This window comes from Schistocerca piceifrons, chromosome 11, assembly GCF_021461385.2.
Source record: "Schistocerca piceifrons isolate TAMUIC-IGC-003096 chromosome 11, iqSchPice1.1, whole genome shotgun sequence".
Taxonomy (NCBI): Eukaryota; Metazoa; Arthropoda; class Insecta; order Orthoptera; family Acrididae; genus Schistocerca; species Schistocerca piceifrons.
In genome coordinates this window covers 101,196,254-101,223,743 of record NC_060148.1, presented here as the reverse complement: position 1 = coordinate 101,223,743, position 27,490 = coordinate 101,196,254, and the positions used below count along the sequence as shown (strand labels likewise).

General features: G+C 41.6%; 1 protein-coding gene across 4 annotated transcripts in view; it reads right to left on the bottom strand.

Moving 5' to 3' along the window:
- The window catches only part of LOC124720195 (poly [ADP-ribose] polymerase tankyrase-1-like), a 74,282-nt gene extending 47,050 nt beyond the window's left edge, over positions 1-27,232 (bottom strand). For 3 of the 4 annotated variants that reach the window (XM_047245519.1, XM_047245518.1, XM_047245516.1), the window contains exons 1-2: positions 27,115-27,232; positions 350-519 (exon numbers count right to left, since the gene is read on the bottom strand). In XM_047245519.1, coding sequence (XP_047101475.1) covers positions 350-437 — 88 coding nt within the window. In that variant the 5' untranslated portion in view covers positions 438-519; positions 27,115-27,232. The remainder of the gene's footprint in view (positions 1-349; positions 520-27,114) is intronic. The other variant, XM_047245517.1, reaches the window with a different exon arrangement.
- Positions 27,233-27,490: the final 258 nt, after the last annotated feature.

The window sequence follows — 27,490 nt, the reverse complement described above, 5'->3', positions numbered from 1 at the left end:
ACAGGCAGGCAACAGGTGGCTCAGGCAGCTGAAGGGAAGCTTGCACACACTCGTATTCACACGGCGCCGGCGGGGACGTCTCAAACCAGAGATAAGACTACCGTGATTAAATAAACTAGCACCAAAAGAACCACTTGGACCATGATGTGTTTCTAGTAGTAATGGATGAAACACTTACCTGAGTTGTCGGCTGTTAATCTATGTACGGTGACTTCTGTATACGATTCCGGAAAATAAATTCGTAAAAATCTCAGTGCAAAACTTATACATTTACTTCATTACTTCACAAAAAATTGCTGTCCATTATCATACCCAGCCTCATAAGAATCGAAAAAAATATAATATTTACCTGTAACGGAAACTGGGCGACTGTAGCCACTACACATGACCACCGCCACAAAAATGCGGATGAAGCAACTAGCGTTTCTGCGGAACATCACGGAAGGTCGCAGGTGTCGGGCCAAGTAAAAATCTTTTCCCTCAAAGTAACTTTACCGAACTTGCCGTCTGATGAAGAACCTGAAATTTTGCAAACAAGTGGAATCACAAAACACAATTCTTTGCAACTACCTGTATAGTAAATAAAGAAGCGTAAATTAATATGAATTATACCATTTTACAAGATGGATATCATTCCGTTGTTCCGAATATACAGTGTGATTCACGAAGGTATGCAAATATTTCAATATGTTATTCTACATGTAAAACTAAAGCAAAAAGTTCGTGTCGACACAGGTCCGCAAATGTTCATCTACGGAGTTACGGCTAGTGAGAGATTTTGCCTGAAATGTTCCAACTTCGGTAATATGAAGCCATCGCAAAACTGTACGAGGTTACAGTAAAGCACGATTTCCATTTAATTTGTTGTTATTCATCTGGTGAAACTAATAAGAGATGCTCCAGGCGCGTATCTGGAGTAGTTTTTCAGAACATCCAGTGAAGCAAAGAAGTAACTTCGTAAAATTTTTAATTTATTACTTTGCCCAATTTGTTTTTTAAATTCGAGGCGACTGCGCAAAGATTTCAGCAGAAGTTGTAGAGAATTTAATTTTGAAATAATGTTGCTAATAACTTTAACTGAAACTGTATGAATTTGTCAGATAATCTGCTTTTATTAATACCATATCACACGTGAATTCATGTTACAGCGGATAAAACAAAGCTCAGTGTTTAGGAAGTTGTACAGTGGGCATACAGTTTCACAATACATTCACAATAAATGTTCAAAAACGTGTCCACTGAGTTCAATGAATTTAGCTACACATGTATGAACTGATTTTGTTGCTCGTTTCAGTTTCACTGAATTGTTCTTAATTTTGCCTGTTGCGTTCACAACGCTAGCAAGTAATGCCTCACGCGTATTGACTTTGTCCTCATAAACTATGTCTTTCACCCATCTGCATACAAAAAAATGCATTGGTGTTAATTCGGGCGATCTGAGTGGCCACAGCCGTGTAGCACCTCGACCAATCCATTTATGGCGAAAATGTTCATTTAAATGTGTAGTGACTGGTTGGCGAAATGTGGAGGCGCGCCGTCACGTTGGAAACACATTTGAAATCGCGTAGCAAGTGGAACATCTTCGAGCAAGCGGGGTTTTCTTCTTGAAGGAATTGTAAGTACGTCTCGTCAGTTAGACGTGCTGGGAAAATATTTTATTAGATTCATCATATCAATGACGACGAAGTAAATGGAAAACATGCTTTACTTTAACCTCGTACAGTTTTGCGATGGCTTCGTATTAGTGAAGTTGCTAAATTTCAGGCAAAATCCTTTATTAGCCAGAACTTCGTAGCTAAACATTTGCGGACCGATGTTCATATGAACTTTTTCTTTAGTTTTACTTGTAGGATAACATACTAAAATATTTGAGTATGTTCAGGAACCACCATGTATACAGGCTGATCAGCTCCACTGTTTAAGACAAATACTGTCGAAACAATTTAAGAGATCGTTATAATGTTTGCACCCTATTAATTGCGAGAAACTGCTGTATGAGCGAGTATAGTCCGTTGTGATACTCATATTAATTGCAGGCGACAGGGATCATTTCGCTATATCAAATGAAACCATAGCATCTGTCAATACGTGGTGATCTGGTATGCAGAGGGAGAGAAGGACGGGGCTGTGTCTCGCCTACAGCAGCAGTGGCGTTAGCCAGCTAGACGAGCCTCAGGCGGCTAGAGACACGCCAGCGTGTGCTTCCGAGTGTGGTGCTGGCGGGTCCTGTGCTCCAAGGAACATAGGGTGAATCAAAATGCGTCATCCCATTTCAAAACTATCGTGACTGTTACGTTATTTGACATATGTGTATGAACAACTTACTTGTGGAAAGAGCCGGCCCGAGTTTTACACCATTTCAGCCAGTCAGCAGCAGTGTGCGCCCGTTTCAGTTCCAGTAAAAATGGTGTCGGGACAACAGAAAGCGCTTTGTGTTCAAAGTTTAGCGCACTGCGGGTCAGTAATAACAGTTCAGCGCGATTTTCGTGTGGAACATCCTATAGCACAGATCGTTAGACAATGGGATGAACAATTCCAAGAAACAGGTTGTGTGTGTAAAGTCAAATCGCCGGGCCGTCCCCGAGTGTCTGACGAAGATGTCGAGCGCATCCGCCACAGTTCCACAAGGAGTCCGCAGCAATCCGTTGGTCGCACAGCGCGACAGCTCAACGTGTCCCCGATGTCCGTCCTGGCGTTTGTTGCGTAGACGTGTACATACGAAACCGTACAAGATTCTGCTACGGCAAGCTTTTCGTGAAGGTAACAAACGACAACGTGTGGAGTTCTGTAATTTCGTTCCCGGAAAGATGGAGGATGACAGTTCTCTTCCACACTTAGAGCTTAGTGACGAGGCAAAATTCCATTTAAATTGACAATTTGGATATGATCTATGAGGACGTGCGTGCGAGTGCGCGGAATAATTACAATAATGGACCACACGCTTCGCAACAGCACGTAGCAAACTGTGTCAACGGAATGTCGTACCAGCATAACAGCGGACAACCAAACGCTCAGCGTTACAGCAGTCATAATAATTTCAACAGCCGCAATGGATACTACATAGCAAATATCCAAACCAGAATAGATACAACCTGATTCATCAAAACACACAGCGACAATACGGTAACTCACCAATAAATCACAACTGTAATTGCAAGCATCCGAACTACTGGAAATTGTGGTGTAACGTTACGTATTTAGGTTTTCGTTTGGTATATGACCATGTGTAGACTTCGTCACCTACGTCAGTTACAACCCACTTCAAAAATGATTCATATTCTTTTTTAAATTGTCATAGAATGGTTCTTGAACGAAACTGTAAAACATCAGTTGAGTCGTGTGCAGAGAATTACATCACTTGGGCCAATTGGTTTTCGTAACTTTTTCGAATTTAAAGTTCGTTTGTTTCTCCTCAGAAAATTATATCGACACACGTTATCTTGATCTAATCGATATCAGAATCACACATTAAATAAACTTTTAGATTCAAAGTTTCGGCCAACGCTGTCTGAATCAATAATCTTGTCAAATATATTATTAATCCGTTCACATAACTCTTCATAAATAAATCTTCAAGACACGTGTTTCACCTTTAGTAACATACACTATTTTATTAGCTTCCTACACATACAGATGTGAACTTGAGCGTTGACAGACAGTGACTAACTTTTCAATAAGGTTAAGATCATTATGACGTCATTGTTGTACAAAAAGAGTATAAAAATTCATTTTTAATTTTTTAGAAACACGACGCAACAACTCGGTTCCAGGATCTTCTGTTGCTCCTTGGCTGTCGACCCGCGACGTATAGCGGCCAGCAATTTCCTCTCTGGTCGCGGCAACGAAGGTGCTGTCCCCGTTCGTTGCGCCGATCTCTCCGTACATGAAACACATAAAAAAAATACAAAACTTTTAGATAATTCACATCTATTATAAATAATAAGAAAACACATAAACAAAAACTAAATTAAACTTATAGTCACCTGCAAACTGGGCTGACTTGGTGGATGGGTGACGTTTAATTTCGTCCCACTACATACCCCACCCACAAGCTCAGTTTGTCAGGTTTTAACCGGAATTAAAACTGTTCAATATACAATATTTAACTGTTAATACATTTTCCTCACATTTTACGTAACCTCAAGTCCTTGCTATTAGATAGATTTAATCCTTTTAACACGATACCGTTGTGACTATTTGTCATTTACTCTTAATTGTGCTATTATGGTAATTCGTAGCCGAATATAGGGAGATTGCTCCTCTTCAGTTAATAGTTGCTAATAAATACTAATTTAGTACGTTCTTTAACGTTGTACATTAGGACAGAGCATTCAAATTGTGATAGATTAGTTATAGTTTCATTTATTTACTAGAGTTATTCTTTCCAAGAATGTATATTACTAATAAGTTTCTCACAATAACTAATATTACTATTTACTTTACATCATTCTCTTCCCTAATGCCTTATTTATGCCTGAGGTCAAGAAGAAATCAAGCAAAACTTTCTTTAGAATCTCGGCACGGCTTTCTTTACCTTCGGACACCTTGTTGGGTAATGGCCATTTATTTAGGAGAAACAAGCGAGAGAGCCCCGTTTGGTGTGTTCTATATTAACACTATTACAAACCTCTATTAAAGGCACTCTGCTATGTTCTCGTGAGCCATATAGCTCTGGACGCCCATGGTCCCTAAAACTATTAACCATCCCCTTTGGCTCCTACTATCCGAGTAAATTTAAAATATGCAAAATTCCTTTAGACCTAAGAGCAAAATTTCCTCCATATAAATCCCCTTTTGGGTTATCTTTCTCTTTTTGAAGTACCAGTAGATTATTGTAGGACACTTGTCTAAGCTTTCTGTTCTATTCTTTAAAATAATACGCAACTATCACGAAAACTCCACATGAATAAACTATGAACGCTCTTCCGTGTGTAACATATACTAAATATTAACTTATTTAGGAATGAAGAGTTTCATTTGATCAACACTATATAATCCTTTAATTACACCTGATGAAGGTTCCATAAGAAGTAATGCTTTGGGATGTACAATCTTATGTACAACATATGGACCTTCAAGGATCAAGAAGAATTTTCTACATTCCTTACCGATCTTAGAACTTTTAGGATGAGATCGTACTAACACAAGATCTCCTACCTGAAATGAGGGTTCTATAGCCTGTTGATTATAACTTTTAATTCTCCGTTCGGCATTTTTTACAATCTGTTCGCAAACTTTTTCGTCTGGAATATCTTGTTGTATCTCATTTACTGGTGGCCAAGGTAAAGCAGCTAGTAAAGGCTCACCTATAATTCGTTTGCCTAAAATTTCTATAGGTGATAATCCCGTCGTTAGGTGAGGCAATTCATTTAATATCTTTTCGAATTCAGGCATTAGTTTGGCCCACCGAGTATGTTTATGTGCACAATAAGTTCTACATAATCGTCCTAATTCTTTCATGACTCTTTCTACTAAATTACTTTGAGGGTGATATTTCGAAATTAAGATATGTTTGATTCCATATTGTCTTATCATATCTTGAAATCTTTGACTAATAAAGGCACTACCGTTGTCAGACATAAGTCGTTTAGGAATGCCCCAGTTAACAAAGTAATTTCGGGTGAGGCAGCGTATAACGCTTGCTGTATTCGCTCGTTTCAAAGTATATAGTTTCACATGTTTGGACCAACATTCCATTACAACAAACACATATGTTAATCCTCCTGAACTCCGAGGCAGAGGGCCGAAAAAATCTAATGATAGTAGATCCCACAAACCTCGAGGAATTACAGCATATAATTTATAACGCTTGGATTTGTTATTAACTTTAACCTTTTGACAGGTTTCACAAGCCCTAATAATACTTCTCACAATACGTGACATATTTTTGAAATAATAATACTTCATTAGATGTTTAGTACATTTATGAATTCCAAAATGCCCGTAACCTTCATGAATATAAGTAATTAACTCGTCCACAACAGTTTTCGGAATGCAGATTTTCCATCTCTGGTGTTCCCACTGTGCTTTCCAATACAACAAGTCGTTAAAATATAACCACACACCCCGGGTGTTAACTGTTTCGTCCCCATTATTAAGGTTTTGTATAATTCGTAGAATAACATTTTTCTTTCCTTTATGTAATACGGTAACCTACTACTTAGGACTCGTATTAGATGACTTTCAATTAATTTAGCACGATTTAAATTCCATTCAAAATAATTCCTATAACCTCTCCACCGTTTAGAATATGGAGGAGGGGCTAACAACTTTAAAGTCAAGTGTTGTTGTTTTCGTCTTGACCAATAATTTTGTTTAAACTGCTTAACAAAATCATCCCAATCCCTGAATTCAGTTCTATGCAGTACTGCCCATTCCGCAGCTTCTGCTTCTAAATGTCCTATTACAAATTGAATGCGTTTTTCATTACTCCATTTAGGAGATAATGATGTTTCAAAAGCTTTTATAAAGATTATAGGGTGCAGTTCGCCTCCTGGTTTGAATACAGGAAATCGACTTGCTACATTTGAATTTGTTGTTATGTCATCCAGACATTCTGCGAGAGAAATAGTCGGATTTTGTTTAGCTTGCAGAGACGGAGTTGCATCGGATTGGCTTGCCGTGATTGCCTTATTCATATTGTTGTCGTCCGTGCTAGCAAATTCGATGCGACTGTTGTCTCTGATTATGTTATTACCTCTGCTACCTGAAATGTTCTCGTTATTATCTAATTCCGATAACCGTTTAGTAATTTCCTGTATCCGCATTTCTGTATTGGATACGCGATTAGCTAATATCGATTCTTCACTGTGCTCACGATGTGAACGCTCTGTACCTTCATCAATGTTATTATCTTTGGCAGTCTCAAGGTTACTGCATATTTCAGTAATTAAAAATTTCATGTTTTCGATTTCGGTATGGTCCTTTTCTACTTGATGGGTTAATGTCTCTAATTCTACATTATCTATTGAAGAAATCTCTACAGGTTTGGTAGAGACCTCTTTAATAGATTTCAATAATTCTCTGCGAACAGTTTCTGTTTGCATAGAAAATTCATCTCGTAACATATCGTTATTTTTCTGTATTTCATTTACAACTAAGATATTGACACTATCTAGTCTCTCGGATAAGTCAGTAATATCGTGTCGCATGCGAGCTTTTTCCTCGCGCGATTCCTGGATATGTTCTTCTAACCTTTTACAATTATCAGCAATCTTATTACTAAGTCCTACTAATTTTTCCTGCATTTCAACTTTAGAAGACTCTATTTTATCACTTAATTCTCGACTGGTTTCATTAAGATATTCCTGCAACCTGTCTGTTGACTTTGTTAGCTCCCCTTTAAGTCTAGCAGTAGATTCCTCGTTAGACTGTTTTAATTCCTGTTTTAGTTCCTGTTTCAATCTAGCAGTAGATTCCTCATTAGACTGTTTTAATCTAGCCATAGATTCTTCGTTAGACTGTTTTAATCTAGCCATAGATTCTTCGTTAGACTGTTTTAATCTAGCCATAGATTCTTCGTTAGACTGTTTTAATTCCTCTTTTAATCTAGCAGTAGATTCTTCGTTAGACTGTTTTAATTCAGCTAGGAAATCCCCGTTAGATTGTTTTAATTTCGCTATCGCCCTAAAAAGGGATCTCATGCTCCTATCGGACATAGATTGCTCTTCGTCTGACATTTCACTTCCCGACATTATTGTAAGATATTAACTATTTACACACGCAGACTTGTAATCAACAATCCTATAAAAGCACACTTCCTATGTACAACACTCCACTTCCAACTTGAAACAAACTCACCGGACACTAATATTGTAATTTGTAGTTCTCGATGATCAGTGTGCTGCTATGGGCTGCAGATGTAACAGCCGTCGATGCAGCCGCTGAGATGCTGCGACCCCGCTTCCGCAACCGGCAGGACGCTGAGTCGAACACCGGAAACGTCGCTGGCTGCAACCACGCCCGGCACCGCCGTAGACAGGCGAAGCCCTCAGCAACACCTCTAATACCAGCCGGAGGAACACCCCGCAGCTGACGTACTGGGCCTATTAGTTTAGTGAGAAAAAAGGTTGTCGGGTTTTGCAGCGTTCAGCTGCTGCCCAACAGACGCGCCTTCTCGTGGAACAACTGCGTGACCGTACTGCTTGGCTGCACTCCGTCAGATGCCCACACCCGCGAAGTCGCCGCTGGCTGGTGAAGGCTCCACGAAAACTCGCGTTGACTTCCGAAGGACTCTTGATGCTTTGTTTCGTACCTGTGTGCCTTAGTTGCACACAAGTCCTGTTTCTAAGGTCGCCACGGTGTGGTGTAACGACGTTTTATTAGGTTTTCGTTTGTTATATGACCATGTGTAGACTTCGTCACCTACGTCAGTTACAACCCACTTCAAAAATGATTCATATTCTTTTTTAAATTGTCATAGAATGGTTCTTGAACGAAACTGTAAAACATCAGTTGAGTCGTGTGCAGAGAATTACATCACTTGGGCCAATTGGTTTTCGTAACTTTTTCGAATTTAAAGTTCGTTTGTTTCTCCTCAGAAAATTATATCGACACACGTTATCTTGATCTAATCGATATCAGAATCACACATTAAATAAACTTTTAGATTCAAAGTTTCGGCCAACGCTGTCTGAATCAATAATCTTGTCAAATATATTATTAATCCGTTCACATAACTCTTCATAAATAAATCTTCAAGACACGTGTTTCACCTTTAGTAACATACACTATTTTATTAGCTTCCTACACATACAGATGTGAACTTGAGCGTTGACAGACAGTGACTAACTTTTCAATAAGGTTAAGATCATTATGACGTCATTGTTGTACAAAAAGAGTATAAAAATTCATTTTTAATTTTTTAGAAACACGACGCAACAACTCAGTTCCAGGATCTTCTGTTGCTCCTTGGCTGTCGACCCGCGACGTATAGCGGCCAGCAATTTCCTCTCTGGTCGCGGCAACGAAGGTGCTGTCCCCGTTCGTTGCGCCGATCTCTCCGTACATGAAACACATAAAAAAAATACAAAACTTTTAGATAATTCACATCTATTATAAATAATAAGAAAACACATAAACAAAAACTAAATTAAACTTATAGTCACCTGCAAACTGGGCTGACTTGGTGGATGGGTGACGTTTAATTTCGTCCCACTACAAAATGTAATGGAAAGTGTCACAAGGGAAAGAAATGGAACAATTATATCGGGCCACAACAGTATAGTCAGCCAAGTCACTTCACTCTCCCACATCAAAAGAATTCTTTGCAGCCTCAAAATGCGACACTTTCTCACCAACTCAACCAACAGTTCAGGAACAATAATCAGGACAATCCGTCGCATGCTTTTCTTAACACCGCCAGTCACAATAGCCAAGGAAACCCGACAATGTTTTTACATGGAGGCGAACCAAGCATCAAACGCAATGTCAAATGACACGCAATTAAGTGAAGCACATTTCGTATGGTATACGAACGCAAGTTTTGAGCCTACTACTCAAGTAAAATTAACTGACATTTCAACTCCACCTATGTCGGAAAACTAGTAGCAGCTTCTTTATGCCTCCACAGGGAAGCTGCGGAACAAAATTACAACACCCTGAAGTAACATTAGACGACAAGTTAAGACAAGCTCTCATATCTTTAATCACTCATGCCAACCTAAGAAAAAAGGCCCATGACAAAAACATTACCAAAGTCTTATCGTATTATGTAAACGAACGAGTGCTTTTAAAGACCGACTTCAAACCATTTTTGACTTATCATAAGAATTGGAAGTGGCAGTGCTTGTATGAAGGACCATTTATTATACTAAAAAAGCCGCACATTGGTTGCTATCTATTAGCTGACCCTGTGTCTGGATGCATAAAAGGATTGTTTCATCATGCAGACTTTATATATATATATATATATATATATATATATATATATATATATATATATATATAAGTGTACATAAGAATATTGCACAGGACTAACACCCTGTCCACCTGCCTCCACAAGAGAAGTTATTTATGTGTGTGCCTGAAATGAAATAGATTTATTGTAGGAGAGCAAGATTTGCCTTAGATGTAAGTTTTAAGTTAATTGAGCCATGAGCAGCGACCGCCAAAGAGCTGAAAAACAAATAATATAGGAGGGACGTGCTAAGTGCCACCTGATATTACCAGTTTTAAGTATAACAAAGCTCTCTCCTCTTGAGTGAAATAAATTAAAATGATCATTCGGACCAGAATGGTATTTCGTAAATAAAAGTTGATTAAGGTCGCTTACTCTTAGGAGGGAAATGTTATGTTATGTATAAGGAGTGTTTGATAGCAATTTTTATGAGACCACCTGTGAAAAGCAGTTGATACAGACCGCAGCTTAGCATATATGTGTCAAATAAATCAATAACGATCCAGGTAGCAGGAAAGAAGTGTGCAACTCAATTACTCTTATTACTGTACCGAGAAAACCGTATGCGCTCATAGGAATTTTACGGCAGAGTGCAGCTGAAATATTTACAAAGATCAATTATAAGTAAAATAATTTAGTACCAGAAGTATTTTTTATGTTTTTTAAAAAAAATTTTTGGGAACCCAATTTTGCGATACCCAGAACAGAAGATAGCTAACAGACACTGTTCACTGCTAATGCATGGTATAAGTAATTTTAGATATGTATAGAGAAATGCTTGGAGAGCTGGATCGGACGATACTGAGACTACTGTATCGATTTAATTACGCTAACTACTTATCATGAAAAACTAGCGTGATAAGGCACAATTTATGTTATGCTCATCATTTCATACATCATTAAAAGTTTGACTTAAGATCTTTTCACCCCATAAAAGTCTATTCTGTTTTCCTCTAATCAGTATCCTTATCTTCCTACTTTATCTAGTGGAGAAGTGAACTTTACCGACTGACAGCAAGCTTGATACGTACAGACTGTACGTATGGATGGTCGTGAAACTTTAGTTGTTGACAGAATATGCATATTCTCCGCGAACCGCGAATTCAATTAAGGTTTGTTATGTGCAACTGCACGACAGAGAATACAAAGCTTCCCAATTTCCCTAATGGAAACTTGAACATGAACTGTTCATCCCATAAGCGAAGCCATAATGACTATGTCTTCAAACAAACGACGTAATTAACACAGAAAAAAATAAGAGCTGAACTTGAGAAAAGAGTAATTATTGTAAAAAGAGAAGAGTAACAAGTTTTCGAACAAGGTGTATGCCCTAAACCTAAAGTACTTTGGAAGCACGAACTATGAATAAGAGACACTTTTTTCCGTCAGACCTTGTAGTCATAGAGATTATTTTTCCTTTGTAAATAATATTTAGACATAATATGTATGCCGAATGTTAATTCGGTAGTAGGTGACTATGGATTGGGGGTAAGAAATGAAAGAGGAAGCCGCCTGGTAGAATTTTGCACAGAGCACAACTTAATCATAGCTAACACTTGGTTCAAGAATCATAAAAGAAGGTTGTATACATGGAAGAAGCCTGGAGATACTGATCGGTTTCAGATAGATTATATAATGGTAAGACAGAGATTTAGGAAGCAGGTCTCAAATTGTAAGACATTTACAGGGGCAGATGTGGACTCTGACCACAATCAATTAGTCATGAACTGTAGATTAAAACTGAAGAAACTGCAAAAAGGTGGGATTTTAAGGAGATGGGACCTGGATAAACTGAAAGAACCAGAGGTTGTACAGAGTTTCAGGGAGACCATAAGGGAACAATTGACAGGAATGGGGGAAAGAAATACAGCAGAAGAAGAATGGGTAGCTTTGAGGGATGAAGTAGTGAAGGTAGCAGAGGATCAAGCAGGTAAAAAGACGAGGGCTAGTAAAAATCCTTGGCTAACAGAAGAAATATTGAATTTAATTGATGAAAGGAGAAAATATAAAAATGCAATAAATGAAGCAGGCAAAAAGGAATACAAACGTCTCAAAAATGAGATTGACAGGAAGTGCAAAATGGCTAAGCAGACATGGCTAGAGGACAAATGTAAGGATGTAGAGGCTGATCTCTCGGGGGGGGGGGGGGGGGGGGGTAAGATAGATACTGCCTACAGGAAAATTAAAGAGACCTTTGGAGGAAAGAGAACCACTTGTATGAATACCAAGAGCTCAGATGGAAACCCAGTTTTAAGGATTGGAAATGGAACAGGATGTAGATGAAGATGAAATCGGAGATATGATTCTGCGTGAAGAGTTTGCCAGAGCACCGAAAGACCTGAGTCGAAATAAGGCCCCGGGAGTAGACAACATTCCCTTAGAACTACTGACAGTCTTGGGAGAGCCAGTCCTGACAAAACTCTACCATCTGGTGATCAAGATATATGAGACAGATGAAATACCCTCAAACTTCAAGAAGAATGTAATAATTCCAATCCCAGAGAAAGCAGGTGTTGACAGATGTGAAAATTACCGAACTATCAGATTAATAAGTCACTGCTGCAAAATACTAACGCGAGTTCTTTACAGACGAATGGAAAAACTAGTAGAAGCCGACCTCGGGGAAGATCAGTTTGGACTCCGTAAAAACATTGGAACACGTGAGACGATACTGACCCTACGACTTATCTTATAAGCTAGATTAAGGAAAGGCAAACCTACGTTTCTAGCATTTATACACTTAGAGAAAGCATTTGACAATGTTGACTGGAATACTCTCTTTCAAATTCTAAAGGTGGCAGGGGTAAAATACAGGGAGCGAAAGGCTATTTACAATTTGTACAGAAACCAGACGGCAGTTATAAGAGTCGAGGGACATGAAAGGGAGGCAGTGGTTGGGAAGGGAGTGACAAAGGTTAGTAGCCTCTCCCCGATGTTATTCAATCTGTATATTGAGCAAGCAGTGAAGGAAACAAAAGAAAAATTCGGAGTAGGAATTAAAATCCATGGAGAAGAAATAAAAACTTTGAGGTTCGCCGATGACATTGTAATTCTGTCAGAGACAGCAAAGAACTTGGAAGAGCAGTTGAACGGAATGGATAGTGTCTTGGAGGATACAAGATGAACATCAACAAAAGCAAAACGAGGATAATGTAATGTGGTCGAATTAAGTCGGGGGATGCTGAGGGTATTATAGTAGGAAATGAGACACTTAAGGTAGTAAAGGAGTTTTGCTATTTGGGGAGGAAATAACTGATGATGGTCGAAGTAGAGAGGATATAAAATGTAGACTGGCAATGGCAAGGAAAGCCTTTCTGAAGCAGAGAAATTTGCTAACACCGCGTATAGATTTAAGTGTCAGGAAGTCGTTTCTGGAAGTATTTGTATGAAGCGTAGCCATGTATGGAAGTGAAACATGGACGATAAATATTTTGGACAGGAAGAGAATAGAAACTTTTGAAACATGGTGCTGCAGAAGAATGCTGAAGATTAGATAGGTAGATCACATAACTAATGAGGAGGTACTGAATAGGATTGGGGAGAAGAGAAGTTTGTGGCACAACTTGACTAGAAGAAGGGATCGGTTGGTAGGACATGTTCTGAGGCATCAAGGGATCACCAATTTAGTATTGGAGGGCAGCGTAGAGCATAAAATCGTAGAGGGAGACCAAGAGACGAATACACCAAGCAGATTGAGAAGGATGTAGGTTGCCGTAGGTACTGGGAGATGAAGTGTGCTCCCTGCCGCCGTTGGATAAGCTGCTGCACCAGCAAGTCGTATACTCCTAGCTCACTCATTTGTTACATAGTTTAATTCTTAATTTCTTTGCGTGTTTTTCGTACTTGCATTGTTTAATTCATAAATTTCGGGCGTATTATAGTATTTAAGAGTTCTACCATCCCGTTTTAGTACCTGAATAGAGTAAATTCGCGTAGTCGTTTGTCTTCTGTTTTTGTTTTGAACGGCCAGTGTCGGTTGGTCAGTCATTGTGCTCCCTGCCGCCGTTGGATAAGCAGCTGCAGCAGCAAGTCGTATACTCCTAGCTCACTCATTTGTTACATAGTTTAATTCTTAATTTCTTTGCGTGTGTTTCGTACTTGCATTGTTTAATTCATAAATTTCGGGCGTATTATAGTATTTGAGAGTTGTAGCATCGCGTTTTAGTACCTGAATAGTGTAAATTCGCGTACTCATTTGTCTGTTTTTTTTGTGTTTTTTTTTTTTTTTTTTTTTGAGCGGGCAGTGTCGGTTGGTCACAGTCAGTGTGCTCCCTGCCGCCTTTGGATAAGCAGCTGCAGCAGCAAGTCGTATACTCCTAGCTCACTCATTTGTTACATAGTTTAATTCTTAATTTCTTTGCGTGTTTTTCGTACTTGCATTGTTTAATTCATAAATTTCGGGCGTATTATAGTATTTGAGAGTTGTAGCATCGCGTTTTAGTACCTGAATAGTGTAAAATCGCGTAGTCTCCTTCCGCCGCCGAGCAGTGTCAGCAGTGCGCAAGTAGCAGCATTACTGCATTTACTAGGCAATCTTGTATTTTAATAACCGTTTAAATATTGTCGATTTGTTTGCGCTCTCTGTAGATTAGTTCAGACGTTCTTTGCAAAACAGTTTTTAGCATGGATAGGGACTGCAACTGCTGTGTTCGGATGCAGGCTGAGTTGGCATCCCTTCGCTCCCAGCTTCAGGCAGTGTTGGCTTCAATCACACAGCTTGAGGCTCTTGCCAATGGGCATCACTGTGGGGGTCCGGATGGGGGTTTGTCGGGGACGGCCAGCTCGTCCCACGCATCCCCCGATCGGACTACGACTGTGATTGCCCGTGATACTGCCCGCATTGAGGCTGATCCCTCACCTGTGGTAGAGTGGGAGGTCGTCTCAAGGTGTGGCAGGGGGCGAAAGACATTCCGGAGGGCTGAACGGAAGGCCTCTCCAGTTTGTCTGACGAACCAGTTTCAGGCTCTGTCTCAGGCTGATACTGATCTTCGGCCTGACATGGCTGCATGTCCTGTTCCAGAGGTTGCCCCTCAGTCTGCAAGATCCGGGCGGTCGCAGAGGGTGCGCTTACTGGTAGTTGAGAGCTCCAACGTCAGGCGCGTAATGGGGCCCGTTAGGGAAATGGCAGCAAGAGAGCGGAAGAAAACCAATGTGCACTCCGTGTGCATACCGGGGGGAGTCATTCCAGATGTGGAAAGGGTCCTTCCGGATGCCATGAAGGGTACAGGGTGCATCCATCTGCAGGTGGTCGCTCATGTCGGCACCAATGATGTGTGTCGCTATGAATCGGAGGAAATCCTCTCTGGCTTCCAGCGGCTATCTGATTTGGTGAAGACTGCCAGTCTCGCTAGCGGGATGAAAGCAGAGCTCACCATCTGCAGCATCGTCGAAAGGACTGACTGCGGACCTTTGGTACAGAGCCGAGTGGAGGGTCTGAATCAGAGGCTGAGACGGTTCTGCGACCGTGTGGGCTGCAGATTCCTCGACTTGCGCCATAGGGTGGTGGGGTTTCGGGTTCCGCTGGATAGGTCAGGAGTCCACTACACGCAACAAGCGGCTACACGGGTAGCAGGGGTTGTGTGACGTGGGCTGGGCGGTTTTTTAGGTTAGATGGCCTCGGGCAAGTGCAGAAAGGGCAACAGCCTCAACGGGTGTGGGGCAAAGTCAGGACATGTGGGGACCAAGCAGCAATCGGTATTATAATTGTCAACTGTCGAAGCTGCGTTGGTAAAGTACCAGAACTTCAAGTGCTGATAGAAAGCACCGAAGCTGAAATCGTTATAGGTACAGAAAGCTGGCTTAAGCCAGAGATAAATTCTGCCGAAATTTTTACAAAGGCACAGGCGGTGTTTGGAAAGGATAGATTGCATGAAACCGGTGGTGGAGTGTTCGTCGCTGTTAGTAGTAGTTTATCCTGTAGTGAAGTAGAAGTGGATAGTTCCTGTGAATTATTATGGGTGGAGGTTACACTCAACAACCGAGCTAGGTTAATAATTGGCTCCTTTTACCGACCTCCCGACTCAGCAGCATTAGTGGCAGAACCACTGAGAGAAAATTTGGAATACATTTCACATAAATTTTCTCAGTATGTTATAGTCTTAGGTGGAGATTTTAGTTTACCAGATATAGACTGGGACACTCAGAAGTTTAGGACGGGTGGTAGGGACAGAGCATCGAGTGACATTATACTGAGTGCACTATCCGAAAATTACCTCGAGCAATTAAACAGAGAACCGACTCGTGGATATAACATCTTGGACCTACTGATAACAAACAGGCCCGAACTTTTCGACTCTTTAAGTGCAAAACAGGGAATCAGTGATCATAATGCCGTTGCAGCATCCCTGAATATGGAAGTTAATAGGAATATAAAAAAAGGGAGGAAGGTTTATCTGTTTAGCAAGAGTAATAGAAGGCAGATTTCAGACTACCTAACAGATCAAAACGAAAATTTCTGTTCCGACACTGACAATGTTGAGTGTTTATGGAAAAAGTTCAAGGCAATCGTAAAACGCGTTTTAGACAGGTACGTGCCGAGTAAAACTGTGAGGGACGGGAAAAACTCACCGTGGTACAACAACAAAGTTAGGAAACTACTGCGAAAGCAAAGAGAGCTTCACTCCCAGTTTAAACGCAGCCAAAACCTCTCAGACTAACAGAAGCTAAACGATGTCAAAGTTAGCGTAAGGAGGGCTATGCGTGAAGCGTTCAGTGAATTCGAAAGTAAAATTCTATGTACCGACTTGACAGAAAATCCTAGGAAGTTCTGGTCTTACGTTAAATCAGTAAGTGGCTCGAAACAGCATATCCAGACACTCCGGGATGATGATGGCATTGAAACAGAGGATGACACGCGTAAAGCTGAAATACTAAACACCTTTTTCCAAAGCTGTTTCACAGAGGAAGACCGCACTGCATTCCCTTCTCTAAATCCTCGCACAAACGAAAAAATGGCTGACATCGAAATAAGTGTCCAAGGCATAGAAAAGCAACTGGAATCACTCAATAGAGGAAAGTCCACTGGACCTGACGGGATACCAATTCGATTCTACACAGAGTACGCGAAAGAACTTGCCCCCCTTCTAACAGCCGTGTACCGCAAGTCTCTAGAGGAACGGAGGGTTCCAAATGATTGGAAAAGAGCACAGGTAGTCCCAGTCTTCAAGAAGGGTCGTCGAGCAGATGCGCAAAACTATAGACCTATATCTCTGACGTCGATCTGTTGTAGAACTTTAGAACATGTTTTTTGCTCGAGTATCATGTCGTTTTTGGAAACCCAGAATCTACTATGTAGGAATCAACATGGATTCCGGAAACAGCGATCGTGTAAGACCCAACTCGCTTTATTTGTTCATGAGACCCAGAAAATATTAGATACAGGCTCCCAGGTAGATGCTATTTTTCTTGACTTCCGGAAGGCGTTCGATACAGTTCCGCACTGTCGCCTGATAAACAAAGTAAGAGCCTACGGAATATCAGACCAGCTGTGTGGATGGATTGAAGAGTTTTTAACAAACAGAACACAGCATGTTGTTGTCAATGGAGAGACGTCTACAGACGTTAAACTAACCTCTGGCGTGCCACAGGGGAGTGTTATGGGACCATTGCTTTTCACAATATACTTCTCCTGGAAATTGAAATAAGAACACCGTGAATTCATTGTCCCAGGAAGGGGAAACTTTATTGACACATTCCTGGGGTCAGATACATCACATGATCACACTGACAGAACCACAGGCACATAGACACAGGCAACAGAGCATGCACAATGTCGGCACTAGTACAGTGTATATCCACCTTTCGCAGCAATGCAGGCTGCTATTCTCCCATGGAGACGATCGTAGAGATGCTGGATGTAGTCCTGTGGAACGGCTTGCCATACCATTTCCACCTGGCGCCTCAGTTGGACCAGCGTTCGTGCTGGACGTGCAGACCGCGTGAGACGACGCTTCATCCAGTCCCAAACATGCTCAATGGGGGACAGATCCGGAGATCTTGCTGGCCAGGGTAGTTGACTTACACCTTCTAGAGCACGTTGGGTGGCACGGGATACATGCGGACGTGCATTGTCCTGTTGGAACAGCAAGTTCCCTTGCCGGTCTAGGAATGGTAGAACGATGGGTTCGATGACGGTTTGGATGTACCATGCACTATTCAGTGTCCCCTCGACGATCACCAGTGGTGTACGGCCAGTGTAGGAGATCGCTCCCCACACCATGATGCCGGGTGTTGGCCCTGTGTGCCTCGGTCGTATGCAGTCCTGATTGTGGCGCTCACCTAAACGGCGCCAAACACTCATACGACCATCATTGGCACCAAGGCAGAAGCGACTCTCATCGCTGAAGACGACACGTCTCCATTCGTCCCTCCATTCACGCCTGTCGCGACACCACTGGAGGCGGGCTGCACGATGTTGGGGCGTGAGCGGAAGACGGCCTAACGGTGTGCGGGACCGTAGCCCAGCTTCATGGAGACGGCTGCGAATGGTCCTCGCCGATACCCCAGAAGCAACAGTGTCCCTAATTTGCTGGGAAGTGGCGGTGCGGTCCCCTACGGCACTGCGTAGGATCCTACGGTCTTGGCGTGCATCCGTGCGTCGCTGCGGTCCGGTCCCAGGTCGACGGGCACGTGCACCTTCCGCCGACCACTGGCGACAACATCTATGTACTGTGGAGACCTCACGCCCCACGTGTTGAGCAATTCGGCGGTACGTCCACCCGGCCTCCCGCATGCACACTATACGCCCTCGCTCAAAGTCCGTCAATTGCACATACGGTTCACGTCCATGCTGTCGCGACATGCTACCAGTGTTAAAGACTGCGATGGAGCTCTGTATGCCACGGCAAACTGGCTGACACTGACGGCGGCGGTGCACAAATGCTGCGCAGCTAGCGCCATTCGACGGCCAACACCGCGGTTCCTGGTGTGTCCGCTGTGCCGTGCGTGTGATCATTGCTTGTACAGCCCTCTCGCAGTGTCCGGAGCAAGTATGGTGGGTCTGACACACCGGTGTCAATGTGTTCTTTTTTCCATTTCCAGGAGTGTATATAAATGACCTAGTAGATAGTGTCGGAAGTTCCATGCGGCTTTTCGCGGATGATGCTGTAGAATACAGAGAAGTGGCAGCATTAGAAAATTGTAGCGAAATGCAGGAATATCTGCAACGGATAGGCACTTGGTGCAGGGAGTGGAAACTGTCCCTTAACATAGACAAATGTAATGTATTGCGAATACATAGAAAGAAGGATCCTTTATTGTATGATTATATGATAGCGGAACAAACACTGGTAGCAGTTACTTCTGTAAAATATCTGGGAGTATGCGTGCGGAACGATTTGAAGTGGAATGATCATATAAAATTAATTGTTGGTAAGGCGGGTACCAGGTTGAGATTCATTGGGAGAGTGCTTAGAAAATGTAGTCCATCAACAAAGGAGGTGGCTTACAAAGCACTCGTTCGACCCATACTTGAGTATTGCTCATCAGTGTGGGATCCGTGCCAGATCTGTTTGACGGAGGAGATAGAGAAGATCCAAAGAAGAGCGGCGCGTTTCGTCACAGGGTTATTTGGTAACCGTGATAGCGTTACGGAGATGTTTAATAAACTCAAGTGGCAGACTGTGCAAGAGAGGCGCTCTGCATCGCGGTGTAGCTTGCTCGCCAGGTTTCGAGAGGGTGCGTTTCAGGATGAGGTATCGAATATATTGCTTCCCCCTACTTATACCTCCCGAGGAGATCACGAATGTAAAATTAGAGAGATTACAGCGCGCAGGGAGGCTTTCAGACAGTCGTTCTTCCCGCGAACCATATGCGACTGGAACAGGAAAGGGAGGTAATGACAGTGACACGTAAAGTGCCCTCCACCACACACCGTTGGGTGGCTTGCGGAGTATAAATGTAGATGTAGATATAGAAGAAGCTTGCACAGGACAGAGTAACATGGAGAACTGCATCAAACCAGTCTCAGGACTGAAGACCACAACAACAACAACTACTCCACTTTGTAGCAATAATGCAGTCATCAATTAATGGACACGTATATGCTGCTGCGTGTGAACCGACTATAGACAGGTAATAAACGGACACCTATAAAACTTGTGCGTGTGCACTTTAACATGACGACCAAATACATGTGCACACGAAATAATAATAACGTGTGAAATGAAAAGGTGATAACTCCACGGACACGTGCGGAATTCCATGTGTGAAGTAATGTTATAAGTACTTGCACCACGAAGCCACTATGTAGAAAACCGAACTGTGCAAGTGAATAACTGTTGTGCTTATCGCAACCTGTATTGTACGCCTTTCCACAGACACATTCTTCGACACAGCTACGGGAGTTGCCGCATCTGACTGCTTCGGTAATTCCGAGTCGATGAAAAACTGTAAAAACTCACGACACGGTTAGTAGGCACCAAACGTTCTGCCCCTCTCGGAACACTGCTGCTAGCGTTGTGAAGCCTTCAAGTTACTATCACATGACTATGTCAAACGGACGTAACACAGAGTACGCTGTGCCCAACAATCCAGTTTCCTTTGCACAACGATCGCGGACTCCAAATGTGTTTGAAATACTTTCGATATAAAATCTGATAAAACCATGAGTTAAGCATTTATATACCTTATAAAATCATCAAGACACTAATCTGAAATGTCTCAAACTCGACTTTGACAATTGCTACCGGACTTGTAGACCAGGCCAAGTAATGACTAAAACTTGTCGACCCAAATAAAACCAGAAAGATAAATAAATACGATTACTAAGCACTCCTAAGAGAATGAGACCTTATGTACATAAACGTTATTGTTATCCTTACCTAATCCACTTTTCTTTTAGACTAAGTTATTAGTAAATAAGGACATTCTAATACAGATTTTCTCTGTATTTTTCATGTACGAGAACATGATTGGATGCTCGAACATGCATCAAGTGAAACAGACCGCCACCAAACGGCTCAACACGTTGCAGAACCAGTCTTCCAGTTCCTGATCCACGACAAATTTCCAACGCACCGTCATATCCAGACAAACACTTCAACCTCCACAGTGAAGCTGATGCCCTACGTTTCCTCCACTATGAAAGTATAATCAATTTCCCTCACTCAAGTGTAGTGCTGCCAATTATACCTGAAGTTCTACCACTCCCAGGGCAAGTCATACCTACCCAAAGCGCAGTAAAACATTTTTTTTTTTTTGCATGTCATGAAAGCCATAAATCAGTAAAGTGCTAAGAGTTTAGCGCAAGAAATCTACGTCCAGACCACGACAGAAATATTCCTGAAAATGGTTCAAATGGCTCTGAGCACTACAGGACTTAACTTCTGAGGTCATCAGTCCTCTAGAACTGAGAACTACTTAAACCTAACTAACCTAAAGACATCACACACATCCATGCCCGAGGCAGGATTCGAACCTGCGACTGTAGCGGTCACGCGGTTCCAGACTGTAGCGCCTAGAACCGCTCCGCCACCCCAGCTGGCCCTGTAAATGTCACTTTATAACAAGAATATCAGTTCTTTGTAATATATTTTTCCAAGAGTGCACACTGCTCCCAGACTTGCTGCGAAGTCAAATTATTTATTTCTTTGTTATTTTTTTAATATTTATTATGCCATGTATAATGTATCTATGTATGTGTATTTTTAGCTTAATTTCATTGTCTCTTACCGAGAAATGAACATCTGTTATCCTTGTATAATACATTAGAACGAGTCCGGCTCAATAGTCACGTAATTACTCCATGAACAATTTACCATCATTTTCAGTCGTACTAATATATTTACCTGTTACTCTTTATGTCAACCACTTTGCCTAATGTCATATATGAAATCTATTGTAAAGAATTCTAGCAAGTAATACTAATTTGACTGATGAAAGCAATAATATTACAACTACGCGTGAGTCGCGATGATCCTGACTGAGTCATCACGCCGGCCCGGGGTAGCCGAGCGGTTCTAGGCGCTACAGTGTGGAACCGCGCGACCGCTACGGTCACAGGTTCGAATCCTGCCTCGGGCATGGATGTGTGTGATGTCCTTAGGTTAGTTAGGTTTAAGTAGTTCTAAGTTCTAGGGGACTGGTGACCTCAGAAGTTAACTCCGATAGTGCTCAGAGCCATTTGAGCCTTTTTTTTTTTTTTTGGAGTCATCGCTCCTCACTCGGAAAGCAATGTAATATTAATGGATTTCAGATACTTTGCAAATGATGTATTTGTCATAAAGATGCTCAGCATCACAGCGCGAGAGTAAAGAGACGAAATGTTTTTGTAACGTGCGCCTATTCCAAGACGCGTGTCCAGCGTTTAAATACTCTAAATAAACACTATAACCCGCTGGGCGCAGATATTTAAAATTATTGCCGCATCGCTTGATACAAGAAGCAGCGAAACAGAAGACAGAACAATCTATCATTTGTTAAGAAATATTCTAGAGCTTTCATTACTCTGGTACTTTTGGTCGCTGACATGTTGAGACGTACTACATAGCATTGCCACCAGTTGTATTTTTATCTTACGTAAAAATTATGTGAAACAACGAAGAAACGTCTCGGTAGCTCGGGTGAAGAAGGAACGGACTGACAAAGCAGCAATTGTTGGACTGCGCCATGTACAAAATAAATATCAGCTGTAACCCATGTACTTATTCTGTACTTGTCAGTGTCTGGAAGTTTAAAACCAATTTGTTCAAGATATATTAATATTTTACGATGGAGTAATTTTCTTATTTTCTTTTTTCACTAACCAAAAACGATGTTCAAATTGTATATTTGCTTTGTACAGGTTCGCTCTTTATCGCAGTGTCTCGATTTTATTTGGGAGACCACTAATGTGTTCAACTTCCGATCTGTTAATCTTTCTCTTACGAAATTCGACTAATTTGCTTTCATTTCTATTTTTATATTCACATAGGACCCTTAGGTATTTTCATCGAAGATTCTGATAGCGTGCAGGCAATCCAGGTCAAAAGGTCAATTAAGAAAACCCCTTGGCGTAATCAATCAGTACGTCTCGTGAACACAATCGAGAACCGACGCATCGGTGATCAATTAATAATCCTTCTCTCTTTTTAAATCGTACTGAAAAACGGCCACACAGGATAGCTGTAAGTACGCAATCTAGTGTTAGGTTTTATTTTGCCAGTAAATATTACCAATTAACAGTGACAGCATCACTATTATTATTAACTACTATTTCTTATACAGAATAAGCAAGTTACTAACGCCAGAACAGGAAGTGAAAAATGGCTAAGCAGTGATGGCTACAGGACAAATGAGAGGATTTCGAGGTATACATTACTAGTGGTAAGATAGATACCGCCTACAGGAAAATTAAAGAGACCTTTGGAGAAAAGATGAATCTAAATGAATATCAAGAGCTCAAATCGAAATCAGTTCTAAGCAAAGAAGACAAGGTCGAGAAGTGGCGAGACCATGTAGAGGGTCTCCACAAGGGCGATGTACTTGAGGGCATTATTACGGAAATGGAAGAGGACGTAAGTGAATATGAAATGGGAGATATGATACTGCATGAAGAACTTGACAGAGCACTGAAAAACCTACGTCGAATCAAGGCCCCTTGAGTAGACAACATGCCATTAGAACTACTGACAGCCTTGGGTGAGCCAGCCCTGACAAGACTCTACCATCTGGTAAGCAAGATGTATGAGACACGTGAAGAACCCTTAGACTTCAAAAGGAATGTAATAATTCCATTCCAATCCCAAAGAAAGCAGGTGTTGACACGTGTCAAAATAACGGAACTATCAGTTTAATATTTCACGGCTGCAAAATACTGGCACGAACTCTTTACAGACGAATGGAAAAACTGGTTAAGCCGACCTCGCGGAAAATCAGTTAGGATTCCGTAGAAATGTTGGAACACGTGAGGCAATTCTGACCCAACGATTTATCTTACACTAGGGAAAGGTAAACCTACGTTCCTAGCATTTGTAGACTTAGAGAAAGCTTTTGACAATGTTGACTGGAAGTCTCTTTCAAATTCTGATGGTAGCAGTTGTCAAATACTGGGAGCGAAAGGCTATTTACAATTTTTGCAGAAACCAGTTAGCAGTTATAAGAGTTGAGGGGCATGAAAGGCAAGGAGTGGTTGGGAAAGAAGTGACAGGGTTGTAGCCGATCCCCGATGTTCCATTGAGCAAGCAGTAAAGAAAACAAAAGATAAATTTGGAGTAGGAATTAAAAACCATGGAGAAGAAATAAAAACCTTGACGTTTGCTGATAACATTGTAATTCTGTCTGAGTCAGCAGAGGACCTGCAAGAGCAGTTGGACTGAATGGACAGTGTCCACAAAGGATGATATAGGATGAAAATCAAGTAAAGCAAAACGAGGATAATGGAATGTAGTTGAATTAAATGACGTGATGCTGAGGGAATTATAGTAGGAAATGAGGCACTTAAAGTAGTAGAGGATATAAAATGTAGACTGGCAAAGGCAAGGAAAGCCTTTGTGAAGAAGAGAAATCTGTTAACATCAAGTATAAATTTAAGGGTCAGGAAGACTTTTCTGAAAGTATTTGTATGAAGTGTAGCCATGTATGGAAGCGAAACATGGACGATAAATAGTTTACACAAACAGAGAATAGAAGCTTTCGAAATGCGGTCCTACAGAAGAATGCTGAAGATTAGATGGGTACATCATGTAACTAATGAGGAAGTACTGAATACAATTGGGGAGAAGAGGAATTTGTGGCATAACTAGACTAGCAGAAGGGACCGATGGTAGGACATCTTCAGAGGCGCCAAGGGATCATGAATTTAGTATTGGAGTGCAGCGTGGAGGGTAAAAATCTTAGAGGGAGACCAAGAGATGAATACACTAAGCAGATTCGGAGGATGTTAGATGCAGTAGATACTTGGAGATGAAGAACCTTGCACGGGATAGAGTAGCACGGAGAGCTGCAACAGACCAGTCTTTGTACTGATGACCACAACAACAAGACGTTTCAGTTACGACGAAGTTGTTTTAAAAGGACCAAGGTAGACCATTACCTTGGGGCGGATGTTTGGTCATCTAAGTTCCTGAATCCGAGAGAGCGTAAAAATTTGTTCCACACAGTGCTGGCGCGTGTGACAACAAGTATTATTGTTGGTCCACTATCTTAATCTCTACATTAGCACACTGTTTCCTTGTGTTCCGGGTGCAAGATTAACTACTGTAGAGACTAGGCGCCTTTTAGCGTGCCCGTTTGATGTGTTAAATAATAGATTGAGCCAATAGGTCGCCGGTTTGAACTGAGTGACTTATCATGATTTTCGGTACTGATTTGTAACTTCGAACTGTCTCTCGGAGCGAGGACTGTAAATTTTAAATCATGTCAGATTTCTTGAACAATTGTGTTGGAAAACTTAATGAGTAGAAGCAGCTCTTATTTCAGATTTTGCTTGTATAGAGCGTCTCCATATTGTTCATGAAGATACTTTGGTTTTGTTGTCTATGTAACTAGTAAACCTTTTGCCATTGGTTAGTGTACTAAGAATTTATTTGACTACAAGCCTGATATACATTTAATTTCACTTATTCATTCTTTCATTTTTTGACCTATTATTTCATTCTGTTTGAATTTAACTGAATGCGTCACTCGGTGTTAAGTTCGAAGCAACCGCTGTTGTTGATCTGTGAAGTGTGAGTAGTGTTGCTAGACGGCCTTAGAGTAAAAATACAGTTAAATTTTGTTAACGTTTCATAGGCTGTGGCTCATATAACATGCAAAATTCATTAATCATGGACCTCTGTAATTTTTCTAGTTATCGAGTTTGATTGATGAATTCGTATTGTGTAATAGACTGTTTAATTTGGGCACCAGCACCTTACCCCTCCAACCTAGCTCCATGCCACTTGAAGTATTGCACGCAAGAGATAAACCGAATGAGGTAGCACAGTCTTAAACAGACTGGCCTTGTATTCGGGAGGGTGGATGCTCTACTTTTCATCTACTCATCTAATTTAGATTTTTGTGGTATCTCTAAATCATATCCGGTAAATGCTAGGTTAATTCATACTATAAGGTCACAGCTAACTATTTGTCGCACTCCTGCCATTCTAGACCTATAAGCCTGCAAATGTCTCTGTATGTGACTTACATTAATTTATCGTTCCTAAATTGTAATATCAAGACGTGTCCAGTATGCCTGTAAAAAGTGATCTACTAATTAAAGACTATTACTACTACTACTACTACTACTACTACTACTAACGTCATTACTACAACAACAACACATAAATGCTAAGTATTCTTACATACCTGTTCAACACATGCATGGGAGGGTGATCAGAAATGTTCTGGACACAGTGCAACACACTCATGTGGGCATATTACCGCATTCGTTCCTCAGTTTATCCACATTCAGAGGTACAGTTTTCAGTCCTTCCTTGCCTTCTACCGGTAATGGTCGATCTACAGTAGTTGCTAAGTAGCATGCCATACGGCTATAACTGCTGTTACCAAGAACGTACCCAGTACCTGAGCTGAGGGTCAATTCCTACTAATTTTGTGGGTGGGTAATGTGTGGAGAAAACAAAAACCTGATTAACATGTGTGATCGACGTACTATCAAGCCAGTCTCTGCCATAGCAAGGCTGGTTACTTATGCAAAGTGGTAACAAACCCAAGAAAGCAGCAATAGGTTTATTTCTGGAACGTCCTTGCAGATTAAAACTGTGTGCTGGACCGAGACTCGAACTCGGACCTTTGACTTTCAAGTGCTCTACCGACTGAGCTACCTAAACACGACTCACGACCCCTCCTTACAGCTTCACAGTACCTCGTCTCCTACCTTCCTACTTGCCCGCGAAAGGCAAAGGTACCGAGTTCGAGTCTCGGTTAAGCAGACAGTTTTGATCTCCCAGGAAGTTTCATAACAACCCACACTCCGCTGTAGAGTGAGAGTTTCATTCCGGAACTCTCGCCTGCTTCAGTTGTCATTTGGATCCGACAAGTTTACATAAAAGCAACTTTCGTTCATGAACCACTGCTAGTAGCACCAATACATAAATTGTGCTGTAAGAAGCAATAGTAAGTAACTTTCAGAGCTAATGTTAGCCAATACGGGAGTTCTTAATAAGAACTGTCGCGCTACAGGTCGCGGAAAGTAATGTAGAAAAGAGAGAAACATAGCCGGCACTTTTCAGTGTGGACAACACTGAGAACAGGAGACAGCCAAATCGAACGAAGTTACACTCACAGTATATACCTACCGTACGTTGATGGCAGGAGTACGTGGAGACTCACCAGACACGTCGGGCGCCGCGGCAGCCAGTGCAGTGGTGGCCGGCAGCGAGACTCGCCTCTTGTACTGGACTGGTCTGCCGCCTCCCACCCACTCTGTCCGCAGTTTTCCTCGAGACCCCCTCCCTCCCCCACTCCTTCCCCCTCCACCCTCCGCACCGACAACGATAACCCTTGCATAGGTCTGACGTTCGAAGTATTTCTGCCATCTGATCTTAAACGAAGCACTAAGAAATCTTGCTCTTACGCAAACCCAGTGAGTGAATTCAAGTCACGTATCGTGTCGCCCAGTGGCCATACTGGCACCGTAATGGAAGATGATGCACTCGGTCTTTCTAAAATGTT